This window comes from Panthera pardus, unplaced genomic scaffold (genome assembly GCF_024362965.1).
Source record: "Panthera pardus isolate Hobbes unplaced genomic scaffold, ASM2436296v1 HiC_scaffold_17, whole genome shotgun sequence".
NCBI classification, from domain to species: Eukaryota; Metazoa; Chordata; class Mammalia; order Carnivora; family Felidae; genus Panthera; species Panthera pardus.
In genome coordinates this window covers 34,703,323-34,730,239 of record NW_026526732.1, presented here as the reverse complement: position 1 = coordinate 34,730,239, position 26,917 = coordinate 34,703,323, and the positions used below count along the sequence as shown (strand labels likewise).

The window sequence follows — 26,917 nt, the reverse complement described above, 5'->3', positions numbered from 1 at the left end:
ATCAAATAGATAATGAGAATCATTTTAATGAGTAAGAGAAGAAAATCACAGATTATTCTTGTGATCAGGAGAAAAAAAATAAAGAGGATTCACACAATAGTAATTACCTGAGCAGATGGATTCCTAATCCTAGAAATAAACATGCTAATTAAGCTACACTACAGAATGATAAGATATTATGGTCGTCTGAGTCTGGAGAGATTGTTACTCTAATTTACTAGTGTAACTTAATTCTCAATATATTAAAAAGTACTTAATCAACCAAATCTTTTTTTAATTATCAAATTTATTTAGGCAGCTTTAATGTTTCTGTAAATTTCTTCCATGTGTGAGTTTCTATAGGGGCAGACTTTGTCATTAGTAATTCACAGTTTGTTTGAGATTTGTATATTGCATAGAGCAGGATTGAGTTTTGTTATATATATAACCATACACTCTTTTCTGGGTGCTTCAGTAGGGTTTTATTTGGAGAATCAAAGATCATAATGCTGCCCTGTTCATAGCTACCTTATGCTGCCTTCCTTTAAAGGTGAAAGAAAAATCTTTATTAATAATTGGAATTCATAATCCTTTGACTGATTTAGATGAATTACATATTTTGCTAATTCCATGACTAAATATTTTGGAGGAAATTAATGGAAAGATTGAGAATAAAGGATGGAAGGCAAAAGTTCGTGGAAATAAGTAAATGTGAGAAAGAAGCAAGGAAGAAAGTAGGAATACTTTTGTGCTTGTATGTGCATGAGAAGCTTGAATTATCTAACCAGTAACAGATCAACACAGTGTAGTTTTTGTGTATGTATGAATACAGATAATTAGCATGACATTTCTTAGTGGTTAAATGCAAACCTTTATGGAAGAATTAGATTTTTAGAGTAAAAAAGAGTCATCTAGGAAACAATTCTAGAGCTGGTTTAACTTAGTTTCTAATTGTTGCCCAAAATGTTTGTGTGTGGGAATACGTGGATGGAGGGGAAGTGGTATATGTTACTTTCCTATCCTTTTCCCTATATTTATATTTTAGCTGTAACCATGGTATGCACTTATTTTATATCAAAAGAGACTTTAATCTACATTTAAAAGTGGTAAATATTTAAGACAATTATATAAATTTAAGTAGTCTCAGTATTAATCCAATTCAACAAACATTGCATAACAATGATATAAAAAAACAACAACATAGGACTGGCAGTACAGAGCTATATAACCTCTAAAAATATCTGGTCCCAACCACTTGTACCTTACTATTCAAACTGTGGCCCATGAACCAACATTTCTCAGAATTGTTAGAAATACAGAATTTTAGGCTCCATTGCAGCCCTTCCAAACCAAAATCTGCATTGTGATAAGATTTCCAGGTGATTCAAATGCATACAAAATTTTGAGGAGCACTATATTAAAAGAACATAGTCTAAGGAAAGAAATGGACACCGATATTTTTTAAAAGGCAATAATTTTACAAGAAATGCTCTATCACAAAAACAAATACTGTGGGACAGTAATAGAATTTAATTCAGCTTATAGGGATTTGTAGTAGTTTTAACTCCACTCTCTTCTATAATTTCCACACCCACACGATACATCAGCATTTTCTAGTGTGTCCCCAGGGTGCCTGGGTGACTCAGTCAGTTAAGCCTCCAACTTCGGCTCAGGTCATGATCTCACGGTTCATGGGCTCAAGCCCCCCATTGGGCTCTGTGCTGACAGCTCAGAGCCTGGAGCCTGCTTCAGATTCTGTGTCTCCCTCTTTCTCTCCCCCTCCCCCACTTGTGCTCTGTCTCTCTCTCTGTGTCTCAGAAATAAAGTGTGTCCCTAATCAAATATGTCTGAGAAACAGTGCATAATGTATACTACTACTTAGACACGTCTTGTTCTCAATAGTATGTTAAAGATTCTGAGAAGTCCTAAAATAAACATATTTTACATAAACCCAAGATTCTACAAATATACTTAAACATGCAACTTTTTTCCCTTGCATGGCACTATTAACATATTTTGAAACTAGTGTCCTATGGAACACTCTTTGGTAAAATACTGCATTTTATGGATTTGCAACATTCTGCTCATGAATACCTTACTAGTATTCTTCTGCTCTCCATTAACTTCTCCTTTTCTTTTCATAGTTATAAAGTATCTAGAATACATTCAACCTTGAATATAAGGTGTGAACCAAAAAACTACAATTTAGCTCTGACACAATGTATGTAATAATACAGAAAGTCTGAGGCGAATTAATTCAGCTGTTTTGTTAAAACTCATCCAGATCTGGATAGATAAAGTTGTCTTTGAACAAACAGTATGCGAAAGCCTGGCCTCCACATATCATTGAAATTAAGCCGGATCCTGCAAGTAATGAAAGGGAAGTTTTGGTTAACTACCAATAATGAATAATTCATTGGTGAGATTATGAATAAGAACAATTGTCATGACTAAAATAATGTTCCTGAAACTGACATAGCATTTGAAAAAGGGTAGTTTATAGATTCAGCTAAGAGACAGTAGGTATATATTCTGTGCTGATAAATTGTTGAAATTCAAAACTTCCTTCAGGGAATAGATGCGTGGTTGTGTCAAATTAATAGTAAGGAGCTCTTAAAACTCAGAAATTCAAAGACAATGAAGTCAAAGCACATGCCAGGGATTTCACGATTCTCAATTCTTGTAGCTCTTCAGACCTGCCATTTGTTTGTGTTGTTGTTATTTAAAAATATTTTATAAGGTATTTCCTCTCTAATTATAAATGGAAGATATGCTCTCTTCTAACTTGGAAAATATTTCTTAGCCTAGAAGAGATTTTGAAAACAGAAGTCTACCTACCTGCGCTATTCGGTTATATGAAAATGCCTTTAGCTCTGATTTCATTGGCCCAGCGATTCTTGTGTTTTGTTTTGTCTTGTTTTAATATTAATCCAGCCTAATAGGGCTTCCATAAATCTGTGATTCCTTGGATGCCGGTAACAGCGTAACTCCCATGAAAGGTAAAGTTCCCAGAGGTGAGAGCCCTTAGGGGATCAGAGGCTCAGCAGGACTGGACAACTTCCTCACTCAGATACACATCTAGTGCGGACCATGAGATAGAATTTCCAAGCTGTGTAGCCACATTTCATTTATATCTAAATTTTTTAACTCAACGCAAACAGAAGAAGGTTACCTCAAACGTCATTTGGCCACCATTCTCTGAGTAAACCAACCCTAGTTCTTAAAACTGAAATAGTGACCCAACTATTTTAGCAATTCTGTTGGCCATTCCAGTTCACCAACAGACTTCCTCTGCCATCAGGTGGCATTTGCTATGTGACTGAAATGCCTAGGGCTTTAAATAAAGTAAATTTTGTGGTATTGCGAATAAAATCCAAGAGATAAGTTCTTGTTTTTCATGGAGAGATAAGAGCATTTCTAATTATAGCATGTCTTTCAGGATTTTCTTCCTGATTTATTAAAAATGTGCATTTTTTGAAAGCCTCATGCAAAATAAAATTTCAGTACTTTCTCATGTGTGTTCTGTATGTACTGAACAATATTAGAGAAGAGTACACACTAAGGCTTATGGAGATGTAAGGGAAGTGGAAAATTAAATTCTAGTGAAGGGAGCTAATGAGTAATATAAATAATACTGATACTATAAACAGATAACTTGGCTTTGGGGAAAACAATGTAGTAAAATGCTGCATTTCTATTTTCCACTATTAAGCATGACAATATTTAGTTAAAACTATTGCCAAACTTACTGAAAAGAGGAAAGGTAAAAATTTTTGTGGTCCATACATGGCTTAAGCTAAAGGAAAAGCTTTAGAAAAGTCCACTGTAAATTGGCTAATTTTCTTACTAGATACACAATTGATTAATTCAGTTGTTCGATTTGTGGGAAGAAAAAAAATAGATGAAATAATGCTACTATGAAAACAGCAATGTCATTCATATTGAAAGAGAACCAAAAGAATATGTCATAAATCTATATCCAGTGTTTTACTCTATGTAATTTTAGAAAGATGGAGACTCTGAGCAGTCTTCTGGTCCAATTACCTGACCCACACAAAAAATATTTTGATGCTCCCACTGTATATATAAATATTTATGTTGTACCTAATACATACACACATGTGTATAACATATGGTGTCATATGTATATACCTAAAGCAGCCCACCAATGTGATGTCAAGGGGAATTCCAACATAACTGCAAAAGAAAGAAAAAAAGGATGTTGTTCATTTTTAAAATATATGTTATTTTTCTTTTTAGTCAACGAAGAAATACTTGTTTGGTCAGATCATATCCACATAACAAAGAGAAGTTTTATCCACATTCATAAAATTGGGTATCCCCAAAGCTGTATTTAATTCATAGTCTAGAAAGTCATTTGTGAAATCAGATACCTGAAACTCCTCATCTAGGAATGATGTTTTGAATTGATTGTTGATTTGATTATGAGTTGATTCGAGTGTTATGCAACAGAGATGATCCTAAGACCATCCTTAAAACCTGACTTACCCTGGAGTTCTGAGCCACTTCGCTCTGAGCTCAATTCTACTCAGCAATATTTGTTAAGCACTTTCTTTGTGCCATGTGTCAGACAATTAACTTGTAACTTTTCTGGGTCTAGAACCTGTTGCCTATCTCAGCCTTGAAGATTGAGCCACCCTATGCTCCAGAGCCCTTTTGCAAATATCCTATGACTGTCTTCCATTTGAACTTAGTCCCCAAAGTAAGACAGAGAATTTGAGTTATGGGGTTCAGGGGTTCCAAAAGTTACTAAGGGAGGGTGTGTGCCAGGGGACTAGGATATTGATATACCAGCATTCTCTAATAATAGTGATGTTGGGATGTAGCAATTCATTTGGAAATTGTTTAAGATGGAGACTGATTAAACCATTAATAGACCACAGCACTGAAAATATAAGAGTGATTTAAGTTGCTAATAAATAATAACTTTGAATTATAACTTGTGGTTGATTACCACACATACCTGGACTAGTATTTTTTTTTCAATGGAAGACAGGAAGGGAGAAAAGTTACAATAGAAGAGTACATTTTGAATGGCTAGAGGAAAGAATGTTTGAACTGTCATTTACTGAATAAATATATGCTTAGACACTAGTCAGAAAATTTCTCACTCTCATTGACATGTCACTGGGTCTCCCCCATCTACACAGGAGACAACTAATGTGAATGATGTTGTGACTTTCCTTAAGACCATACACTTCTTAAAAAGGTAGGATTGGAATTTAATCCATTTTCTTTTGACTCCAAAGATCACAGGTAGAAATAAAACCCTTTAGTTTAAGAACCTAGTATTCTTGGTAAATTAACTACTGTTGGGAAGTTTGCCAGCCTACCAGTATGAGTTTCCTTAGGTCCCAGGTCCCAGGATTTGGTCAATTTCTGCCTCAAGGGAGGGTTTTGGAGCAAAAGTATTCCAAACAGAGGCAAAGCCTGTACAAGTTGTTGGCAAGTTGAATATGAGAGGAGAATAGGACACATCTCTCTACATTTCAGTACCATTTTGAATTAGAAGGTGTAGCCAATCAAAATCTTCCCCAGGAAGTGGTAAGAGAACTTGGTGGGGAGGAGTAGTGTGGGAAGGAATAAAGAACTCTAACCAGTTTTATTAGTTAGCCATCAGAGGGCAATATGCATATAACAAAGTTCTACTCTTATGAATCAATTTAGGTACAACATCAGATTTAACATACTTTGTTTCCTTTATTTTATCTTGCTTACCAGTTGAAGTGATGGCAACATGAAGAATGGTTACTGAAATAGCATAATCCCAGACCCATTCTTCTACAACCAGAACAAAAAGCAATCCACACACCAAGTAGGTAACCTGTGTTGAGATTAAAAGGACTGCAAATGGAACGGAGAATATAATTATTTGGAACTAGAGAAACTAACAACTCTGAAACACAGTTAGTAATAGGACCATTACAACAATGTCTGTGAAGACATTTTGGCAAGAATTTTTAAAATATCCCATCTTTTAACAATCCTCAACTTTGGATAAGAACTTGTTAACATATTCTATTTCTTAATAATCCTCAGACTTAATAGAAAAATAACAGTATCTCTTTTGTACTTCTTTGTGCTTACCATTTTAAAAGGTAAAATACAATAAAGGAAGGTTACAATGGAATCAATACCTGCTGATCTACAGTTGGATTGCGAATCTCCATTTAAGATATATTAGAAACTAATGAGAAATTCAGTTCTCAGTTTTAGGAAATGAAAAAAAGAAACATAAGAGTTCATTGATTTATAACATTTCTTTGGTACCAATCATTGCCTAACTTGGAAATGAATTCCTTTGTGTCTTTATAATAAAATGGCATGCCCAGATAGTCATTTGGGACACATAACTGATAACCATGGATGAAAGGAAGCCTCATAAATGGCTCATGTGGATGGAGGCACTCTTCTAAATCCACCCAATTGTCTTGGAGTGCTTTCCCTGAACATGTATAAAGAGCTCATTATTTATAGGTCAGGACCACAAATCTCTAAGAGCCTTGAATGTGTGAAGGGTCAACCTTTGCCTTTTGTCTTTGGTATGGATCTTTAAAGTGGTTTCAAAGGAGAGATCCATCAAATGCATGTGACAAATATACGTGACACATGTCAAAGTCCCTTTGCAATGGTATCACTTTCCATAAAAATTACCTTTCTATTTTTGAAAACAAAACAAGACAAAACAAAACACAGCAATTGATTATACATTCTTATAATTCAGGGATCAATGAATCCAGACAGGCAAACTCTCTATTTTTCAAAACAAAGGGTTAAATAATCACATGATATGCTATCGTGCAGAAGTCATTTATTAACCAACGAGCCAGTGATTGTTTCATGGGCAAGCAAAACACCAACCAAGTAAGCAAGTCCCAATTGCCATCCTTTTTAAAGGCCTTCCGCTTATTCCTCTTTGATTTTATTTAATTTAACTTAACAGGTTTCAGAAGTTGAATGGAGAATTCACACCAGCTCCTTTTTATCACACGGGAATGAGGTTCAGTTCAGTATGTCCTATTCCCTACAATCAAGGTTGTGGAAGGAAGTGCATTGCTGTGTCATAGTGACTCCACGTCTTGCTACCACATTTCCACAGCTGCCTCTGTCAGTGGCTCACAGAGCCCCCAGATTATTATAGGGAAATAGAGATGCCTCCGTTATCAGCATTTACAGATTTTATAGGTTAACTTGCAGCTGCTTGGAGACATTGATTTTTGTCTTGAACAAGCTATATTTGCATATGTTGATAAAAAAAAGGCTTATGCTTTGTTTATGAAATGAAAGAAAGCATGGTGTAAAAGAAGCAGTACACAATTTAAAGTCAGGATACCAATGTGACAGTCTTGCCTCATAGCTTAGGAGTTATAAAACCTTGAGCACAATTTTAACCTCTGGGTCAGTCTTTCTCTATAATTGGGAAATGGAGTGCTATCTTATCTACCTCAAAAAAAAAAAAAATGTTGGGAGGATGTTAACTTAAAATGAAAGCAATTTGCAACCTATTCTCTGCTATGTAAAGGAAAGCTATTAGTAATCAAAATGTTTTAACTAGACTTAAACTTTCCAGTGTCCTTGCTAAACCGACTCTCCTGGGTGACAAAATCATTGAAACAGACAAGAAACTTGACCCTAGATACATGCCCAAGGCTCTGAGATTACTCTTACACTTTATCTCTGAGATTAGTCTAAATTCTCAAAGTAACAACTTTGAAGAGTTATGGTAGTTATCTCCCCAAGCCCAAAATTAAAGATCTAATAGGCTAAGGTTTTATTGATATCTTTGTACAAATGTTAGTGTTTTGTGAGGGGAAAGAGCGATATAAACTGTGCCAGGCATCCTGGGGATTTTCACTAATCTCAGCTATGTAAAAACACAGCCTTTCCAATAAGCTGTGTCATTCCTATCTTTCATTGACTGACCCAAAGGCAAGAATTAAATAGTAACGGTTGAGTTTTAAATCCCCTCCCCAAAACACATACACAGCCCCTACTTAACTCTTTACTGTGACGATATCAACTGTGGACAGTTTTGACAGAAAACAAGTGAATTCTGTGTTCAATAGGGAAGTGCATAAAGAGAAGGTTAAAATAGAATGTTAGACCTCTTGTGTCTCATTAGAATGAAAGCCTCTTTTTCCTAACTTATTCTTTGTCTATCCAAACTTGAATCCATAATAGCACCAAACAAGGTTACCCATTTGAGGAAGTTGTTCTAAAGCTTTTCTTCTTGAATGCAGTAATTTTAACTGACCAAGTTTCCTGTACAAGTCATATTCAAAATCGGGTTTCTTTGGCTTCAGGCAATTTTTGTATATTTGCATATTTGTTCCAAACAAACCACGTCCAGTGGTTTTCTAAAGAATTGTAATGTTTAAAGAATCCACAATTCACTTAAAAAAAAAAAAGTAAGAAGAAATTTAGCAGAATGTTAAGAATGATTATATTTTGAATGTAAGTTTGTGATTGAATTTCTGTTTTTCTCCTTGCTACTTGTAGGTATTTTATAAGCTTTCATTAATTTATGTGTATTATTTTATAATGGAAATAACATTAAAATCTTCTTTTTCTAAAGATGAGACAAACTTACCTTGAATACCCACCAAATAAGTATGTTCGACATATATTCAATATAAATAGCTGTTATTATTAACATATATACGGGTGACGAGTATAGCAGGTATTAATTAATAATTACTTTTTCAGCAAAAATGATTAATTTAAAAAGATAAATTTTTCCTTAGTATACTCTTTCATATCATCCCCCCCCCTTTTTTTTCCTATCTTGGGAAGAAAAATCAAACTAAGCAGAAATGTACAAAGCAGAAAATGAAAGTCCTCTGTCATCCCAGCTGGGAGATAACAGTTTGTTGCATAATTCTCCAGATTTCTTACCACTGACACCATGTATTTTACTCTGTTCTACAAAAATGAATAATTACACTACACAAACACTATTGTCTTCATTTTCCATGCCACATCTCATGAGCATTTTTACATCAACATATTAAATCATTCTTCCTTTCCTTTGAAAAATATTTAATGCACAAAAAATTTACCTATAAAATTACCAAATAGAAATTCATATAGTAATTCTTTTCAATTATTCCACCATTCCATCCTATCCCATCTTTAAGGAATAGCCACTTTAAAATTTGTGATTGCATTTTTTCTACATTAATTTCTTAAGTCAGATATAAGATACAGATGGCTGAGAGGAAAGCCTGATATTTTATAAATTTTTATGAAACAACAACTATTTTTGATTTTTGGAGGCATTTGATTCACTAATTGACAAAGATTGGAAATTAAAACGAATTACCTTTATAATTTGTGTTGAGCCATGAGGGGTTCGTTTTGAAATCAAATGGTGCCAGGACATCCAACTCATACACCCTGAAGATGTTACAAATGAAAATAGTTTACCCTGGAGGAGGCAGTTCACAGCTTCGTACATCAAGGCCTTGAATATCGCTCTTCACATACAACATAATGCATTAGCTTTACCATGTGTGGGACATTTAGAAGCTGGCTGACCTGCATGGCAACCAAATAATCTTTTTATCCATATTGTCTTATTTGTCCAATTAAGTCCACTTTGTCCACCAAGTGGACTTCAATGTATTTTGGGTCTTCGCTGTAATCTTGGCGGTCTTTGACATCAAATATGGGAGGAGAATCTAATTCTGTGTCAAAAGCATAGGCATGGAAACAAACAAGACCCGGGTTCTAATCCTGATGGTGCTGTGAAACTGTGAATCTGGGCAAGTCAGTTCCATTTGGAGCCAAACGTCAGTGTCTCATCTGTAAACTGAAAAGGTTAATCTCTGAGACCTCTTCCTGTTGTAAAATTGGAGTCTATAAATATACCCCGTCTACTGTGCCTGTTTGTAGTTGTGTGCAGCTGGTCAATCAGTTAGCCGCCTCCTGGAGCTTTAAGGCCCAAGAACTTAAAATTCCTGTCCTCTGACTCACATTAACTACAAATCCTTGAAATGAGGCTCAGAGAGCCCTAAAGATTCTCAGCTCCTGCCTGCTCCAGGCATGGCCTCACCATCTCCAGTCCCAGCAACAGCTGAGACCCTGTTAGAGCAGCAGATGCTTCCTCGGTGGGTTTGCCTGCAAGCGTGCTGAATAGCATTATTCCCATTGCAGAAGTTGGTATAATTATTTTTGGGTACTCATTTGCATATTGAAATCAAAGGGTCCTAACTCCTTGCTTGCACAATAAAATTAAATTGTATAAACACTCAGCTTCTTAGAAATTATTTGTCAATCTACGTAATGTATTTCAAGGCAGTCAATGTATTGGCAACCTAAATCTGTAGAGACAAAATTAAATCACAGCGAGACTAAAAAAATTACCTGAAAAAATTGCCTCCCACTTACATAGAAATAGCATTAAAAATACACGTTTCACTTTGTCCTCATAATAACCTTCTTTTGATCAATTACTTCCACTTGACAAATGAAGACAATTAAAATAAGAGAAGTTCTATGGCTTAGTTAAGATGTTTCAGAAAGTTAGTAAGAACCTGGGCCAGAATTTAGGTCTCCTGACTTGAGTCCAAGAGATATTTCAGTATATATCAGAATATTTAAATTTGATGTAGATTATCTCTAAATTCCCTTCTCATTCAAACTGCTCTGATTCAATACCAGCCCAGGGAGTAATAGCTTCATTTTCTTTCCATGACCATCTTCCAAAGAAGTAAGGGGGACAGTCCTGTCTGGCCCTATCTATCCACATCATTTCAAGATTGTGCTTTGATCATTTTGGAAGACGGCACATTTGCTTATTTTTGCTTAAGAATGGCATGAAAATACACCATATTTAAGTTGTATCCTCTCTTCCATAAAGACATGTCAAGAATTAAATATAAACTCCTTTCATATTCAATCTCAGCTTTTTCATTCTGTTCGAAGGAAACGCACTACTTACTTGAGCATCATGCAGCACATGCCCAGAACCGCGTAGTACACAGTGTAGAAGAGAATGACACATATAAGGAGATTCTGCAAAACAACCTGCGGAGAACAGAGGCGTGAGGTCCAAGAGCCTGGGCTTTTTCACACGGTTGTCGGTAACGAGTCTGACAAACAAAAGACGATGAATGACCACTAGATAGTGTTGGCTACCTTTGTTTTGCTTGGAGACCCATGGGTGGGAAGGACTTCAAAGTCCACAATGAAAGTTTTTCGGACTGGAAAGGCTGACATGGTCCACATTTGCCCCAAGGATTAATGCAGTACAAAAAAATCCATAGCATTTACCTTCCATCTACCATAACATACTTCCTTCATGCCAACATTCATAGTTTCATTTGACAAAATGATTTTATTTTTTTAATTTTTTAATGTTTATTTTTGAGAGAGAGAGAGAGAGAGAGAGCGAGAGCGGAGGAGGGGCAGAGATTGAGGGAGACACAGAATCCGAAGCAGGCTCCAGGCTCTGAGCTGTCAGCACAGAGCCCCATGCGGGGCTTAAACTTATAAGCCGTGAGATCATGACCTGAGCTGAAGTCGGAGGCTTAACCGATTGAGCCACCCAGAAGCCCCTGACAAAATGATTTTAAATCTCAGCTATCATAATAGTCAAAATATGAGAACAGCTAAGAAAATTTGAAAAGTGTGAACAAAAAAGTACATAATCGCACAATAATAATTAAGCCTGTGTGCAAGAATTTACAGAGCAATTGACTAAACACCAGAGAGGGGCCTGAAATGGCCTCTACCACATATGAGACTTACCAAGGAAGCATTGCAGATTAATGGGGACCAGATGGATTATTCAACAGTGTTGTGAAAATTGTCTAACTTCTAGACAGAAAAATCCCATTAGATCCCAGTCTCGTACCAGACACCAAAATAAACTGGAAATGGACTAAAGGCTTAAATGCCAAGAAATAAAATGGAAGAAAATATCTGCAATATATATTAAGAGCAAAAAAATGATACCCATAATACATAAACACACACAAATTTAAAAAAAAGACAAACAAACCAAGAGAAAAATGGACAAAGAATATAAATAGGCAGTTCACATGAATAAACATTTAAAAAGCCAATAAACAATTGAAAATGTCTGAACCTCCCTATTAATCTTTTGAAATATATTCTTGTGAATATAATAAAAATGTCAGCATTTCACATGGAAATTTTCTAGTTTATCTTTTTCCCTTTTGAATCTTTTTAAAAGTCTTCTTGTTTGGTCAACTTGTATAATACTTGAGCATTATTCATATTCTCTGAATCACCAATTCACCAAATCTACCAAATCTTTTAATTGGCCTGGGCACAGAGGAGCCCTCTGCTAGAGACAAGAAGAGAAGAGAGCACCCAGCACACTACAACCAATTTGCTAACTGGACCAACTTTATGGGCTTACCAAGAATTTCCTTCTTTCAACTACCTACAAATGGGTGGATTGTCTGGCCTAAGAGAACCACAAGAAATCAGTACTTAAGCGTTCTAGCACCTTCAGGGTCCCATGCCCTCTGCCCGCCCACACTCATACCATGCCTAGCATTTCCCCCCTACTCTTTCCCTGTCAACTTCCCCTAGCCCAAGTCTCTTCTCCCTCTGCCCATCATTCTCCTCCCTTTTTGCTCTTCAGTATCGCCCACTCCTTGTTACCTAATCTCCCCTCCCTCATGGTCCTTAATCTCCTCCTATCCCCATTCTTTTATTTATTCATTTATTTTTGGATTTTATTATTTTTAACTGAAATATATTTGGTACATTTGTAAATTTAAGTTGTACAACATGTTGATTTGATACATTTGTATATTGTACTATAAGTGGCATTGCAGCTATAGTTAGCATTTCATCATGTCACATAATTATCATTTCTTTTTTGTGGTTGGAACATTTAAGATCTAGTCTGTCAGCAAGTTGGTGATTGTAATACACTACTGTTGTCTATACTCTCTGTTCTGTGCATTAGAGTTCTAGGACTCATGATTAGCTGCAAGTTTGTACCCTTAGCACCTCAATTTTCTTTAAGACCTGCATGGCTTTGTGGTTTCATGTAAGCTGACACAATCCTTTATAAGGGAATAATGAAAAGGATGAGACCTTCTTCTCATAGCTCTCTTTATTCTTTATTTTATTAGGGAATAAAAATATTTTCTAGAAACCCCCATCAGATGTCCCATTATGTCTCTCTCATTAACCACCACTTGGGGTCATGTGGTCACTTCCTGAACGAGCACAGGCAAAGAGTAAAGGGGTTTACCATGGTAGGTTTAGAACACTGAGACTTTGCCTCTGGGGATTGGCACCTACTGCTGTAATAAAATAAAAATTATTAGCAATTATTAACAAAGAAGGAAAAAGGGGAGTGGGGTCTGCTACAATGTAGGCAGCTAGTAGTGTCTTCCAAGTGGTAGAATCAATATGGAAGTAGTAAAAAGCCCTCATTTGTAGAGATTATTTAGCGGTTATGAGAACATGTGAAAACTTTGCCTGAGTCGAAGGTCCAAATAATGTGTCCACATTTAAGTTGGTTGGATTCTTTCCCAAATGTTGAGGTAAGAATCTGCTGATGTGGTAGGCAACAACATTGATGCTTCTGCAGCCTTATAATTTTCTTAAGGGTCATGTGTCTTTGGGTTTGTTTTACTCTTTATTCTATATATTAATATCAAGTTGTTTGTCTTTTAATTTGAGCATTAATAGCCTCTAGTTGAAATATTTCTAGATGATCGCTTTGTTTCAATTCTATCCAAAATAAGATAAATAACATATGGTCCCTGGGGCACCTGGGTGGCTCGGTCGGTTGAGCATCCGGCTTTGGCTCAGGTCATGATCTCGCGGTTTGTGAGCTCGAGCTCCGTGTAGGGCTCTGTGATGACAGCTCAGAGCCTGGAGTCTGCTTTGGATTCTGTGTCTCCCTCTCTCTCTGCCCCTCCCCTGCTCATGTTCTGTCTCCATCTGTCTCAAAAATAAATAAAACATTTTTAAAAAATTAAAGAAAATAATATATGGTCCCTATACTAATATACAAACACAAAACTATTATTTCTATGTTGATATTAAAATTTAAATAATTTTTATTTAGTTAGTTTATTTTTTTAATGTTTATTTATTTTTGGGAGAGAGAGAGAGGCAGAGCACTAGTGGAGAAGGGGCAGAAGGAGAGAAGGAGACACAGAAGCTGAAGCAGGTTCCAGGCTCTAAGCTGTCAGCACAGAGCCTGACGAGGGGCTCGAACTCATGAACTACGAGATCATGACCTGAGCAGAAGTCGGACACTTAACCAACTTAGCCCCCAGGTGCCCCTTTACTACTCTTTAAAAAAACATATTTGGATCCTGAACCAAATAGAGTGTGAAAAAAATATGACATTTATGACATTTGGCTATTTGAACTTGACTGGATATTTGATGATGTTAAAGCATTATTGTTAATATTTCACAGTGTTATAATGATTAGAGGTTTATCATATGCAAATACAAGATCATTATAAATGCAATTTCTTTATTAAAAAGCTCCCATGTTGTTTTATTTGTGCATAATTGCAGGACTATTTTGAGAGTAGAATATATCTGCACAAGTCTGGAACATGTGCAAATTTAGGATACGGCAAATACTTTATAAGTTGCTTTCAAAAAAACCGTCTGCTAAACGTGACCTTCACAATCATCTTTTTTGATGAAAAGCATTGTGATGCCAGTTTTCCTTCTACTGCCCTAAACAACAAAGCCTTTCTTAATGCGTTGAAATTAAGGAACGACTATACCTTCTAGAAAGGAATAAAATTCTTTTAGTTTGAGGTTTCAGAATCCCCCAAACCAGAACTACTATATGCAGGTTGTGTCTCTGAGATCTCAGAGTTTTAGTGCAGACTGAGTGCTCCAGCTACATAACTCATTCAACCTTCTTTCCAGTTTCCAAACTGGTTTGACTGGGTGCAGGAGTGTGAACAATACTGACTCCATCTTTGGTCCTGCATCTTGTTGGTGCCCTCCCCTGGGGCTATGTGTTCCAGGCGCCTTGGAGGTTAATGTATGCTCTGACCAGAATGCGGGAAGACTTGTTGGATCTGCCCACTTTAGATAACTATACCCTTTCCTCTACAAAATCTGTGGGTTAAGGTCTGGACTTGGCTGCATAGCGTGTGGATCATTACTCACCTGATCCCCACGGTCAGTAAGTTGCCCTGAGTAAAACTCTGTGAAAATGGTATGGAGTGGCTTGCTTCGTTTGGCAGTCTCAAAGTGCCTTCTCAGTCTGGAGGATACTTTTACCGTCCTTCCTCCACCTTCTAACTCTGGGCATAATTCAAAAAGGAAAAGTTCATATTCATTCCATCCTTCTGGAGTCAGTAGCCACCTTTCATCCTAGTCTTCATTCATCTTTTGAATTTTCTCGTACCATTTCATAACAGCCCCAGAAGGATAACTTCCACATATTTTGTGGTATTTCTTCAAGCAATTGGCTAAAAGATATGGGGTCTAACTGTTCTATGACACCCCATTTTATCTAGAGGAGGACTGGGACACGTCCTTTATGCTCACTAAGGTATTCACAGTGGCTGGCCTGGTTCCTGCCACAGGTGGGCTCTCAGTGAATATGAGTTGACTCACTCATTACAGTTTTAGGAGTGAGAGAATCATGGCTGATTTTCAACCTGCACATGTGTTAAGGAGTAACCATTATGACAGATCAGAGCCCAGGCCACATGGAACACCACCTCGTATAAAAGTAATCTTCGCTGAACGATAAGATAATAATCAGTCACCAGATAGTTATTGACTGTTGACACTGTGCCCAAAGCTATTTCAGACTTCCTGGGATGACAAAGGAAGTGAGACAAACAAAAGTATCACACAGTAAACAATTAGAACAAGTAAATATATCTAATATTTACACAACCGTTTAAAGTATACCTGTAAAGATTATCTCATACTTCAAAATAAGCACTATAATTGAGCTAAGATTGTAATCACCTCTTTTCAAATGAAGAAACAGAGGTTGGGAGAAATGAAGTGATATGCACAAAGGTGATCAGTGGAAAAGTTGCAATTTTATATCAAGTTTATTAACTCCAAGTCAAAACATAAACTTTGCAGTTCTGATTATGAGGGCAAGACTACCTCAGAAGGGAGATAACCCAGGATTCACAATGATAGAGGGCTGTTGTTAATGAGAATCATAATGGTCCACACTCTTCATATTCAGTGTCAGCCCACATGCCCTTTAAATGCTATTCAAATTTTATTATTCTTAAGAAATACCAAGTGTTTGCATGTGAAGAGTGCAAAATCCCCATACTCCATATCTAGATATTAAGATTCTCTAGATATTGGGTAGAGCCTGGGTATCTGCATTTTAACAAACCTCTCAGATGATTGCAATGCAAAGATCTACTGAGGACACAGGAACAAGTGCATGTGATAAACAGAAGGTAGGTTTCTCCTATCGTTTCCTCCTCAGGTAGAATGTCTAAATGGGAATTGGATGGACAGCTGGGAAAACTGGATTCCTGAGCAAAATGGACAAGGTGGATGAGAGACAGATTTCCAACTAGAATGAACAAATATAATCTTTTACTTCACTCATAATAAAGAAATGCACACTAAAACAACAGTAAGATACCATTGTTCTCCTATAGGCAAGATATATATACATATATATGTGTATATATGTGTGTTACATATATACGTATATATGTGTATATATATATATACGTATATATGTAACACACACATATATATATATCTTTAGAAGAGTTACTTGTTCTGGTGAACATAAAAGACATTGTTCTAGACTGCTGGTGTGAGTAGAATTTAGTACAAGTGTAATAGGAAGCAATAAATCAGTATGTAGTTTTCAAAAGTGTGATCTGAACCTAAATTCTGGTAGGAAATAGAAAACTCTTAAAGGTGTCTGTCTTTACATGGTGCAATCATTGGTGATTTCTCCCCCTTTTTTTCTGTATTTTATAAATTTGTAATGAAAGAGAGAGACCTAGTTTCTAGCTATCACATCTTGTATGATTGTAGGCAAGTTACTCTGAGTAATGTTTTTATGTGTAAAATAAAACAATGGTGTTTTTAACCCTTAGGGGCTCATTATTTTGTTGAATGTCTAATGCGAAGTATGGACTATGCAGAAAAATAGATATACTCACAAATACACAAGGCATTGTTTGCAATTTCAGGGTTTTCACAGAACTGCTAAAATCCATGCATGGATCCCTGGTTAAGAATCTCTGATCTTGAAGGATATTTTCAAGTCTAACTATGAGCACATAAAATCCTATGGGGCAGATAGTGTCCCCATCCCCTTCATAAGAACTAAAGAAACCATCAACCTAGTCATCATATCTACAGCAATGGCAGATGCTACAAGTGATAAAAAAATATTATTTGTAGAATTAGTACTCTAAATTGTATCTCAAACTTCAATATGTCCATTAGGCTCTTTCTCTAGTTGAAGGGAACAGAAAAGCTTCATAATGATGATTATTGGAATAATGTCTGAATCAATTAGAAAATGGACTCAGCAGCTATTTAGCTGTTTAGCCACCATTCAGGAGCCACAACTCAATAGTTAAGTACACGGTGGCACTGGAGACCCAACAACACTGAGACAATCTTCCACGTGATGACTAACCTCTTCTGGTCTCTGTTTCTCTCTTTGTTTCTTCTTTCAAGTCTTCTCCCAATTAATGAACTCTCTCACACACAAAAAGAGAACCTGGTTAGATAAACCAGTCACTACCTGGTATATGGCCTCCAGGGTGGATACAGTGCTATTAACAGGGGCTAGTAGACAGCTGACTGGACCATAGGTGGCTGTCTTTCAGTCAAATGAACTTTTCTAAAGCGCCAGGGATGTCTAATGATAGAATTCGCCTCACACAAAGCATGGTGACCTATGTAAAAGTCACCCCACAAATAGGGTTGAGGTAAGGGTCAGTATCCAGAATACTTCTCAGAAAGAGAAGGCTTCTGGCTTATTTGCTGCTGTTAAACTAAGACTGTTTGTAAGACAAACATGTAGAAAACAAGTTCAGATACTTGTCTCTATTAAAACTAATATGATAGCGTAGGTTATGAGGATGAGGGTGGTTCCAGGAGGTGGGAGAAGATGAGACAGATTCTCCTGTTTTCAGGTAGTGGTTAACAGTTTTTGGTCAGTTCAGGTCTCCACTCTTTCTTCTCCAATTTCTAAAGTTCAAAAGGGTCTAAAATACTCTAGGACCCCAGTTGCCTCTTTGATTTTCTAAATTCCAGCTTTTATTAAAATAATGCACAGTCATTAATTCAGTCCCCAAAGTATTCAGTACAAAAGATAAAAGTATACACAAATCTGTGAACTGAATCGTCATTGAGGAAATTTTGGAAAACATAAAAGCATGAAGCACAAAAAAAGTGAAATCACCCACAATCCATTATTCTCACAAATGTAAGTTAAACTGCTATCCAGAGCTGTAGGTTCTTTTTGTCAACCCCTGTAGTTTCCAGAGACGAGAAGTAAGTGGGGGCTTTCTATCTCTCTCCCATACCCTTAATGCAGTATCTAAAAACTATAAATCTGATAGGAAACATAAATGTCTTAAGAGTGTTTGTCTTTAGATGCTAAAATCATGCCATTTCCTTCTACTTTTTCTGTATTTTATATATTTCTAATGAAAGAGAAAAGACCAGGTTTCTATGTCATATGCTAGAACCATAGTCATTCTTAACCCCACGCCAAATATACAAAAATGTATTAGCAGACAAACACCAAAACATTTATACAACCTGTTTTTGAAAACATAGGGAGTTTGCACTCTCTGTCTCCCAGCACTTTGACAAATACTTTGTGTTTGCCAGGTTTACTCTGACGATGTCACAATGATATCCTCAAGGCAGGGTCAGCCATCTTGGCCAGATCAGTTGACAGATTTCTTCATGAAGTGTGTGTGTGTTGGGGGTGTGGTGGGGTGCGGGTAGAGTTGTGAGACGGGGGGCAACACAAGAATATGGGCTCTAGATCTTGGGTGCTTCTGTGATGGTATTCAGGTGGTTCACCTTCCCAGATTCTGATATCTCATTCATGTAAGGATAGTGAGGCCTGTTCAATTTTGCCTATTTTGAACAATACTCATTTCATCAGTAAAAAACTATAATTTCTTTCTTATGCTCATTGACAATGTCTCTAGCTTTTCAACTGCCTGAGAATCTTTTCAACTGTATACTCCTGACAAGGATACTCCAGATGCTAACCAGCAGCTACTGGAGTGTAGATTAAGCTTAATCTATGCACATGTATCTCACACTACATTATACCAGAATATTTTGTATTTTACATAAAATATATACTTTCAAAAGAGATCTTTTTATGTTAGGTTTTGCCCCATTTAAATGACTTAAAATTTAACTACAGCCTTTGCAAGAAAAAGTCAAGCAGGTAAACCGTAAAAAGGCAATGTGAAAATTGTAACATATTTCTCAAGCACAGAAAGTGGAAACAAAATTGTCAGTGAATTTAGGTATTTTTTTCCCTGAACTCTCAAAACAGTAAGGACATTTCCTATATAATTACACAATTATTATCATACACTAGAAAGTTTAATGGATACACAATATTATTTATACAGAATTCATATTCAAATTTCTCCAGTTGTCCCCAAAACTTAGAATCAATTAAATTTTCACATTCTAGGGGCACCTGGGTGGCTTGGTCGGTTAAGTGTCCAATTCTTGATTTCAGCTCAGGGTATGATCTCATGATCATAAGATCAAGTCTCGTGTCCGGCTCCATGCTGAGTATGGAGTCTGCTTGGGATTTTCTCTCTCTCTCTCTCTCTCTCTCTCTCTCTCTGCACTCCCCTGCTTGCATATCCACGCACACTTGCTCTCTCTCTCTCTCTCAAAATAAATAAATGAACGATTAAAAACAAACAAATAAATACATTTTCACATTACATTTGGTTGTCATACTTCTTCCGTGCCATACCCTAGATTGGTCTGATGGTTTCCTTCTGATTAGAATCTTTGGGGAAGAATTCTACATATGTAATATTGTATATTTCCATTGTACCTCATGAGGAGACACATTTCTGTCTCATCAGTTTGATCACTTGGTAAAGATGATGCCTGCTGATGTCTCTGTTTTAATTGTAGTCTTTATCCTTTATCACTAATAAGTAATCTGTGGAGTGATGCTTGAGATTATGTGAATGTTCTGTTCCCCTAAAACTTTGTATTTATTGGCTTTAGCATCCAGCGATATACCTTGTCTGAATCAATTACTTACATTGGTGTTGTAAAATAGTAATTTTCTCATTTTATTTTTTCTTCTACATATTAGTGCACATTCTTTCATAGAGCTCTCCCTTCTTTTTAAACATTTTTTTAAATGTTTATTTATATTTGAGAGAGAGAGAGAGACAGAGCACAAACCGGGGGAGAGAGAGGGAGACACAGAATTGGAAGCAGGCTCTAGTCTCTGAGCTGTCAGCACAGAACCCCACGTGGGGCTTGAACTCACAAACCCTGGGATCATGACCTGAGCCGAAGTCAGACACCTAACCAACTGAGCCATCCAGGTGCCCCTAGAGATCTCCCTTCTTACCTTGAACTTATGTATATATCATTTATTAATCTATTTTTGGTAACTTGTAGTGTTTTTTATTTTCCATATGTTACAACACATTAATAATCATGATTCTTGTTGATGCTAAAATTGTCCCAAATTTGACCGATTTGAGCACCTACACTATACCTCCTGTGTTCTTTTTACATATTGTCATCATTTTCTTCATGCATCCTTGCTTTCTGTCACAGCCTGACATGCCAGTGAGACACTCGCCTTTTTTATACTATATTTCTATATGCATTTTTGTCTATTTGTGAGCTTTCTATTCACTTCCATTGACTTCCCTGTCTTTCTGTCTATTCATAGATAAATGTAACACTGTTTTAATTATAGAAGCTTTATAGTATGTTTTAATATAGGCACCCCTCATTGTTCTTTGTTAGAGGTCTCATTACTATGTTTTATGTTTGTTTCTAAATAAACTTCAAAATCTACTTAAATAGCTCTATAAAACAACTTTATGTTATTTTTATTGGGATAATATTAAATTTATTATTAAGATGGGAATAAATGATGGCTTTATAATGATGTTTACTCCTGCTATCCAAAAACCAGAACAAAAAAATTTCCAAATTCATTCAAATTTGCTTTTGTATCTTTCAAAAGTATTTTAATTTTTCCTCATAACACATTTTACACACTTCCTGTTGCAATGTCTATTTTATTTTTGAGAGAGAGAAAGAGACAGAGCATGAACGGGGAAGAAGCAGAGAGAGAGGAAGACACAGAATCTGAAGTGGGCTCCAGGCTCCGAGCTGTCAGCACAGAGCCTGACAAGGGGCTCAAACTCACCAACCGTGAGATTGTGACCTGAGCCAACATCAGATGCTTAACTGACTGAGCCACCCAAGTGCCCCTTTTAAATTTATTTATTTTTTTAATGTTTATTTATTTTTGACAGACAGGAGAGACAGAGCATGAGCAGGGGAGGGGCAGAGAGAGAGAGACAGAGACATAGAATCTGAAGCAGGCTCTAGACTCTGAGCGGTCAGCACAGAGCCTGACGCGGGACTCGAACTCACGAGCCACGAGATCACGACCTGAGCCGAAGTTGGACGCCTAAGCGACTGAGCCACCTGGGCACCCCGAAATTTATTCTTAAAATAATCCTGCTTTTGCTACTAATGTTACCAAAGATTTATCTTATGGTACCATCTAACTGGTATTGTTTCTGTACATAAAGATTTCTGGGTTTTATTTTTAATTTAACATTCTATCACTTTACAGAATCTTTTCTTTTTTAAACACTTATTTATTATTGAGAGACAGAGAGACACAGAGTGTGAGCAGGGTAGGGGCAGAGAGAGGGGGAGACACAGAATCCGAAGTAGGCTCCAGGCTCCGAGCTGTCAGCACAGAGCGCGATGCAGGGCTCGAACTCACAAACTGCAAGATCATGACCTGAGCCGAAGTCATTGGCCCAACCAACTGAGCCACCCAGGGGCCCCCAGAATCTTTTTTTTAAAATTATGTTAGTGTTTTTATTGATTCTCTTGGATTGCCCAAATACACAATAATATCACCTGTAAATATAGTTTCACTTCTTCTACTCCAATTCTTTTTTTTTTAATTTTTTTTTTTAACCTTTATTTATTTTTGAGACAGAGAGAGACAGAGCATGAATGGGGGAGGGTCAGAGAGAGGGAGACACAGAATCTGAAACAGGCTTCAGTCTCTGAGCTGTCAGCACAGAGCCTGACGTGGGGCTCGAACTCACGGACCGTGAGAACATGACCTGAGCTGAAGTCATACGCTTAACCGACTGAGCCACCCAGGCGCCCCTCTTCTACTCCAATTCTTATGGCTTCATTATTTATTGTAGTCTGATTGCATTGGCTAGTACCTCTAATTTATTTTCAAATAATGGTGGAGTTGGTGAGTATACTTGCCTTGTTCTTGGCCTTATTGTGAATGCTTCTAACATTCTCTATCAAGAAATATACGGGCTTGGGGGTGCCTGGGTGGCTCATTCTGTTAAGCACATGACTTCAGCTCAGGTCATGATCTCGCAGTCCATGAGTTCGGGCTTGCTTCAGATTCTGTGTCTCCCTCTCTCTCTCTGCCCCTCCCTTACTCATGCTCTGTCTCTCAAAAATGAATAAATGTTTAAAAAATTTTTTAAAAGAAAGAAATATACTGGATTTAGGATTGCAATGTTTGTGTTTGTGTGTATGTTGTTATATATTATCACTAAAGAAATAATCACTTCCTATTTTATTCAATGTTTTAATCAGGAATCATTGTTAACTTTTGTCAAAGGCCATTGCAGCATCTATGAAGATGATTCTACAATTTCCTACTTAGTTTTATAAACAAGATAAATAATGTTAGTAGATTACCCAATATTGAACCACCCTCACATTTTCAGAATAAATATTATTTGGTCTTAATGTATGTTATTTTGCTTTTCACTTTTATTTCCATAAGTAAGATTGAGCTGTAGTTTATTTCTTTTGCTATCTTTATAAGGTTTAGATGACAATGTAATTATTACTTCATAAAAATATCTGTGGCTTTTCTTTTTTTTCCTCTACTCAGAAATATCTTAAGTAGCATTAGGAATGTATGATCTTTGGAGTATAGAAGTCCCCTATGGGAATTCTGGGTCTAGTCCGTTTATAATAACTTGCTCTATTTATTCTCTGAAAACTGGGAGCCCTTATGTGATTTTACAAAGCAGAATGCTCCCATTAACTAGAAGAGCTTTACTCTTGACTACAGAGAAAATATATGTGTATTCTTCAAGGTCTAGCTCAAGTATCATTATTACCACTCCATCTCCTACTGTAGGACAGAATCAATCCTTTCTTATTTCTTCTGCATCCATAGCCTTGTGTATATGTCTTACAGATCTGATCACATTGTTTGTAGCATACTTATTTATAGAGGTTCCCTTTTCTCCAGACTTTCCAGGAGAGAGACACGGATTTAATCATGTTTAATTCTCCAGCCACAAAGCTATTGCTTAGTTTGTGGTAAGTATGCAATAAATATATTTTGAATAATAATGAGTGAAGAGCAGTAAAAATAATAACAAAATTTCACTTCAGTATGAACCATAGTCTATTCGTAAAACATGTAGGCTTCAGGGTGAGAGACACTAGGGTTTCTTTTCCAGTTTCTCACTGGCAAGGCTATGACATTGGCCAATTACTCTGTGTTTGGTTTTACTCATCTATAAAATATAGGTAAAATCTCATAGGGGTTTTGTATTCAGAACACGTGTAAAACTCCTAGCATTAAGTACTATATGTGCTCCACAGATAATACCTTGCCCTATTACTCCCCACATGAAAGCTTACTTCTTAGTTCTTTGGGCAATTCCAGAGCAATCATGAAATACATCTCTCTAGCCTATAGTACCACGGAGCACAGTCCTGCCTTCAGATAGTGGTTCCCTCTGAAAGTGTCTGCATGGATGAAATTCTCTAGGTCATGTCAATAACCACACACAGGAATGTGGTGTGTCCCTGAGATTTTTAAATTCAGTGTTTGTTTTACAATTGTAACTTTACATTAGTTCAGTGTAGTTATGAAATGTGTATCCTACCGGAGTTCTGAATAACAATACATTGTATTCTGAACAACAATTTAGCAGTCCTCATACCTGGGCTTTCTTCCCAGTTCCTGTGCTAGTTCCCCAGACACCAAATTAATTAAATGGCCTTTGGCCATGGCTCTTTCCCTTGAGTCAGCTTTTCTCTCATTTAAAGTATAGAGACGGGGGGATTTAATTAGCCCAATGGCTGGCACATTGCATACACTCAATAAATGTTTGTTAAGTCTTGAAATTCTCTTTGGATAAAGGTCACTTTTGCCATTAGTATTAATTTATGAGCATTTGAATAGTTCCTGTGATGATGATATTGACAATGAACAAGGACTTGAGGAAAGTTAACTCATAACTTACAGGCATGTATCATGAGACCAGATTTTCAACAACTCACCTATTTTGAATGTATTCACTGTTGGCCTAATGTTCTATAGCTGGGATTCTAACACCTAAAGCTCTGGGATTATAAAAAAGGAAGACCTGTAGCAATTACCTGAATATTTACCCTGGAAGGACTGTGTGTGTGTGTGTGTGTGTGTGTGTGTGTGTGTGTGTGTAAGCCCAGACTAAATATAGAGTCCCCATTCTTTATGTAAGCTACTTAAGGAAAAGGATATTACCTTTTAATTTTTTTCTCTCCAGTAAAAGTTATTATTGCTTGTTCAATCCCCAAACTATATATAAATTATGAATAGTTTGAAATGCTCTTAAAAATAAGTTTTAAAAAAATATTTTCCCTGAGATAATATTTTCACTGACCTAGAAAATTTTTCTTAGCTGTTGCCATACTTAACATTTCTAACTGATGATGTATGTTGTGATGATGGCAGTGAGCAGAAAAAGCTTGAGGAAATACACACAGTGCTGATATTTTACTAAAATGAATGTAGCACTAATTCATAAAACATAATTTAATTTTTAAGTAAAAATCTGACTTTCCAGAGTGTCATTCCCTTAAGGCTAGATCTTTATAGGCCCAAAGCCTGTGTGAATTTACACAGCTGCTTTGAGGCTTTGCATATTTCCTTGTTTTAGGTGCTTTGATTTTTTTAAAGGGGTATTTTTATACTGAAATAAAACACAACTATTAACACTAGCCTCAAGGGAAAAAGAAACTAACAAACCTACAGCTTAAAATGTTTCAATACTTTTCCTTTAAAATCTTGCACATCTTTTAGAAGTGGGAAAAATGAAAGCCATCCCCTGCCAAAAACAGAGTAAGGCCAAACTGTCATGATTTCAGAAACCGATAGCAGAGGTGCAGGGGTTAATACTAGAAGGTGAAACGGTCTCTCCTCAACAACCATTCTCTGAATGTTTTAGAATCTTCTCTTGGGCAAGGGTGTCTCTAGATTGCCACCATTACCACAGGACGCAAGCATTGCCGCAGAATGTTTTCTGCATAGTTCCCAGCCAAAAGTGAAACAAGTTGCCTGCTGACAGAGAGGCCATTTATAGAACATATTTGCTTACACCCGTGCTAGGCAGTAACTGAAAGCCAATGCGAAGAAGTCATTCCTCTTTACCTTGCTTGCAGCAACTCTGGTCTGGAGAGCCATGGACACATCCTAGTCAGAGAGGTGGTGACAGACACTCTCTTTCTATTGACAACATCTGGAAGGAGAGACAATTGTCGCTGCGAGCTTCCCAATTACTCCTGAAGACTAAGTGTGAGACACAGTAGTGCAGGATGATTGGATTACACAGAATGAGACAGAAGCCATCTGTGAGCCACACGTAAGCTGCTGAGCTCCGGGATGAACAACCTTATTAGACGACCGAGCTCTCATTCCATTTGTAGTTTGGTCGAGTTTGAAAGATGAGTTGATTGTTTTTAGACAGCACGGCAAATGGGCAGGGATTTGAAACTCTCCCTGGCTGTATGAGTAATTATGGGCTCATACTTAAATTAGAAACATGGATTTTCAGTTGGGAGGTCCTGAGACTGTCTCCGAAGGATGCTACTGGCATTCGTGGTGAAGCATGGCCTGTTCTCTCTTTCCCCCGCAGGAGCTTCCGCCTGCCGAGGAAAGAAATCGTTAGACCCTTCACATCACGGCAAAGCAATATAAAAATTCTGATTTGGGGTTGGGAAGGAGAGTGATCCTCATGCTCTAAAATAAAGGCCTTTACACAGAGAGTGAAATGTTTCCACGAATTGCCAGGATGCATTCAGTACCAGAACTCTGTATCTCTCTGTGCCCCAGGGCTCCAGAACCAGTCCTTCACTTACCACACTTCATCACATCTTTTGATTGGCACCGACTTCCAACGTGTAGATGGCAATTCACTTGTTTCTGTAGTCCTTTTGCTAGTACAGCACCTTCATAACCTCTTATTGATCACATTCTGTAATGCATACCCCCATACATCAGAGCACAGCTCTGGGAAAGGGGGAAAAGATCGTCTTTAGCAAACCCAGGGTTCGGGAGTTTTCTTATGGAAATGTTTTAAAATTTGACTCTCATGATGGTTATTAATAATATTATCAATGTTCTTGTATTAATAGGACTTTGATAATCCTTTTAGTAGGCAGCTGCCCTGCATCTCTGTTTCCATTGTGAGTTCTTGTAGAGGACAGACCCTCCTGCCTGCTAGTAACTTTGTAACAGCTCGCCCCTCCGCTACCCACGGGGAACCCTCAGTAAATGTTGGACTATTTGAATCCTGAGCCTTGCCCTGTTTGTGACAGCAGTGAGCCAGCCTTTCTCCCCCACTCCCCCAACCCTGCAAAAAAAAAAAAAAAAAAAAAAAAAAAAAAAAAAAATC

The 26,917-nt window shown here is 37.0% G+C and overlaps 1 protein-coding gene across 1 annotated transcript; it reads right to left on the bottom strand.

Annotated features, from left to right (window-relative positions):
* Positions 1-395: 395 nt before the first annotated feature.
* TMEM244 (transmembrane protein 244) lies at positions 396-25,857 on the bottom strand. The gene is made up of 6 exons (XM_019420638.2): positions 25,675-25,857; positions 10,943-11,028; positions 9,323-9,396; positions 5,719-5,844; positions 4,132-4,176; positions 396-2,343 (listed from the first exon to the last, which is right to left on the bottom strand). The coding sequence occupies exons 1-6, from the start codon at positions 25,705-25,707 to the stop codon at positions 2,249-2,251; spliced, it is 459 nt and encodes a 152-aa protein (XP_019276183.1). The 5' UTR covers positions 25,708-25,857; the 3' UTR covers positions 396-2,248.
* Positions 25,858-26,917: the final 1,060 nt, after the last annotated feature.

Excerpts from the sequence above, each read along its gene's own strand:
- TMEM244 (XM_019420638.2), bottom strand. The coding sequence starts at position 25,707 with ATGGCTCTCCAGACCAGAGTTGCTGCAAGCAAG. Across the intron at positions 9,397-10,942 it reads ATGTGCTGCATGATGCTCAA|GGTGTATGAGTTGGATGTCC; the intron begins GTAAGTAGTGCG and ends TAACATCTTCAG. Across the intron at positions 4,177-5,718 it reads TGTTGCCATCACTTCAACTG|TTATGTTGGAATTCCCCTTG; the intron begins GTAAGCAAGATA and ends TTTCTTTTGCAG.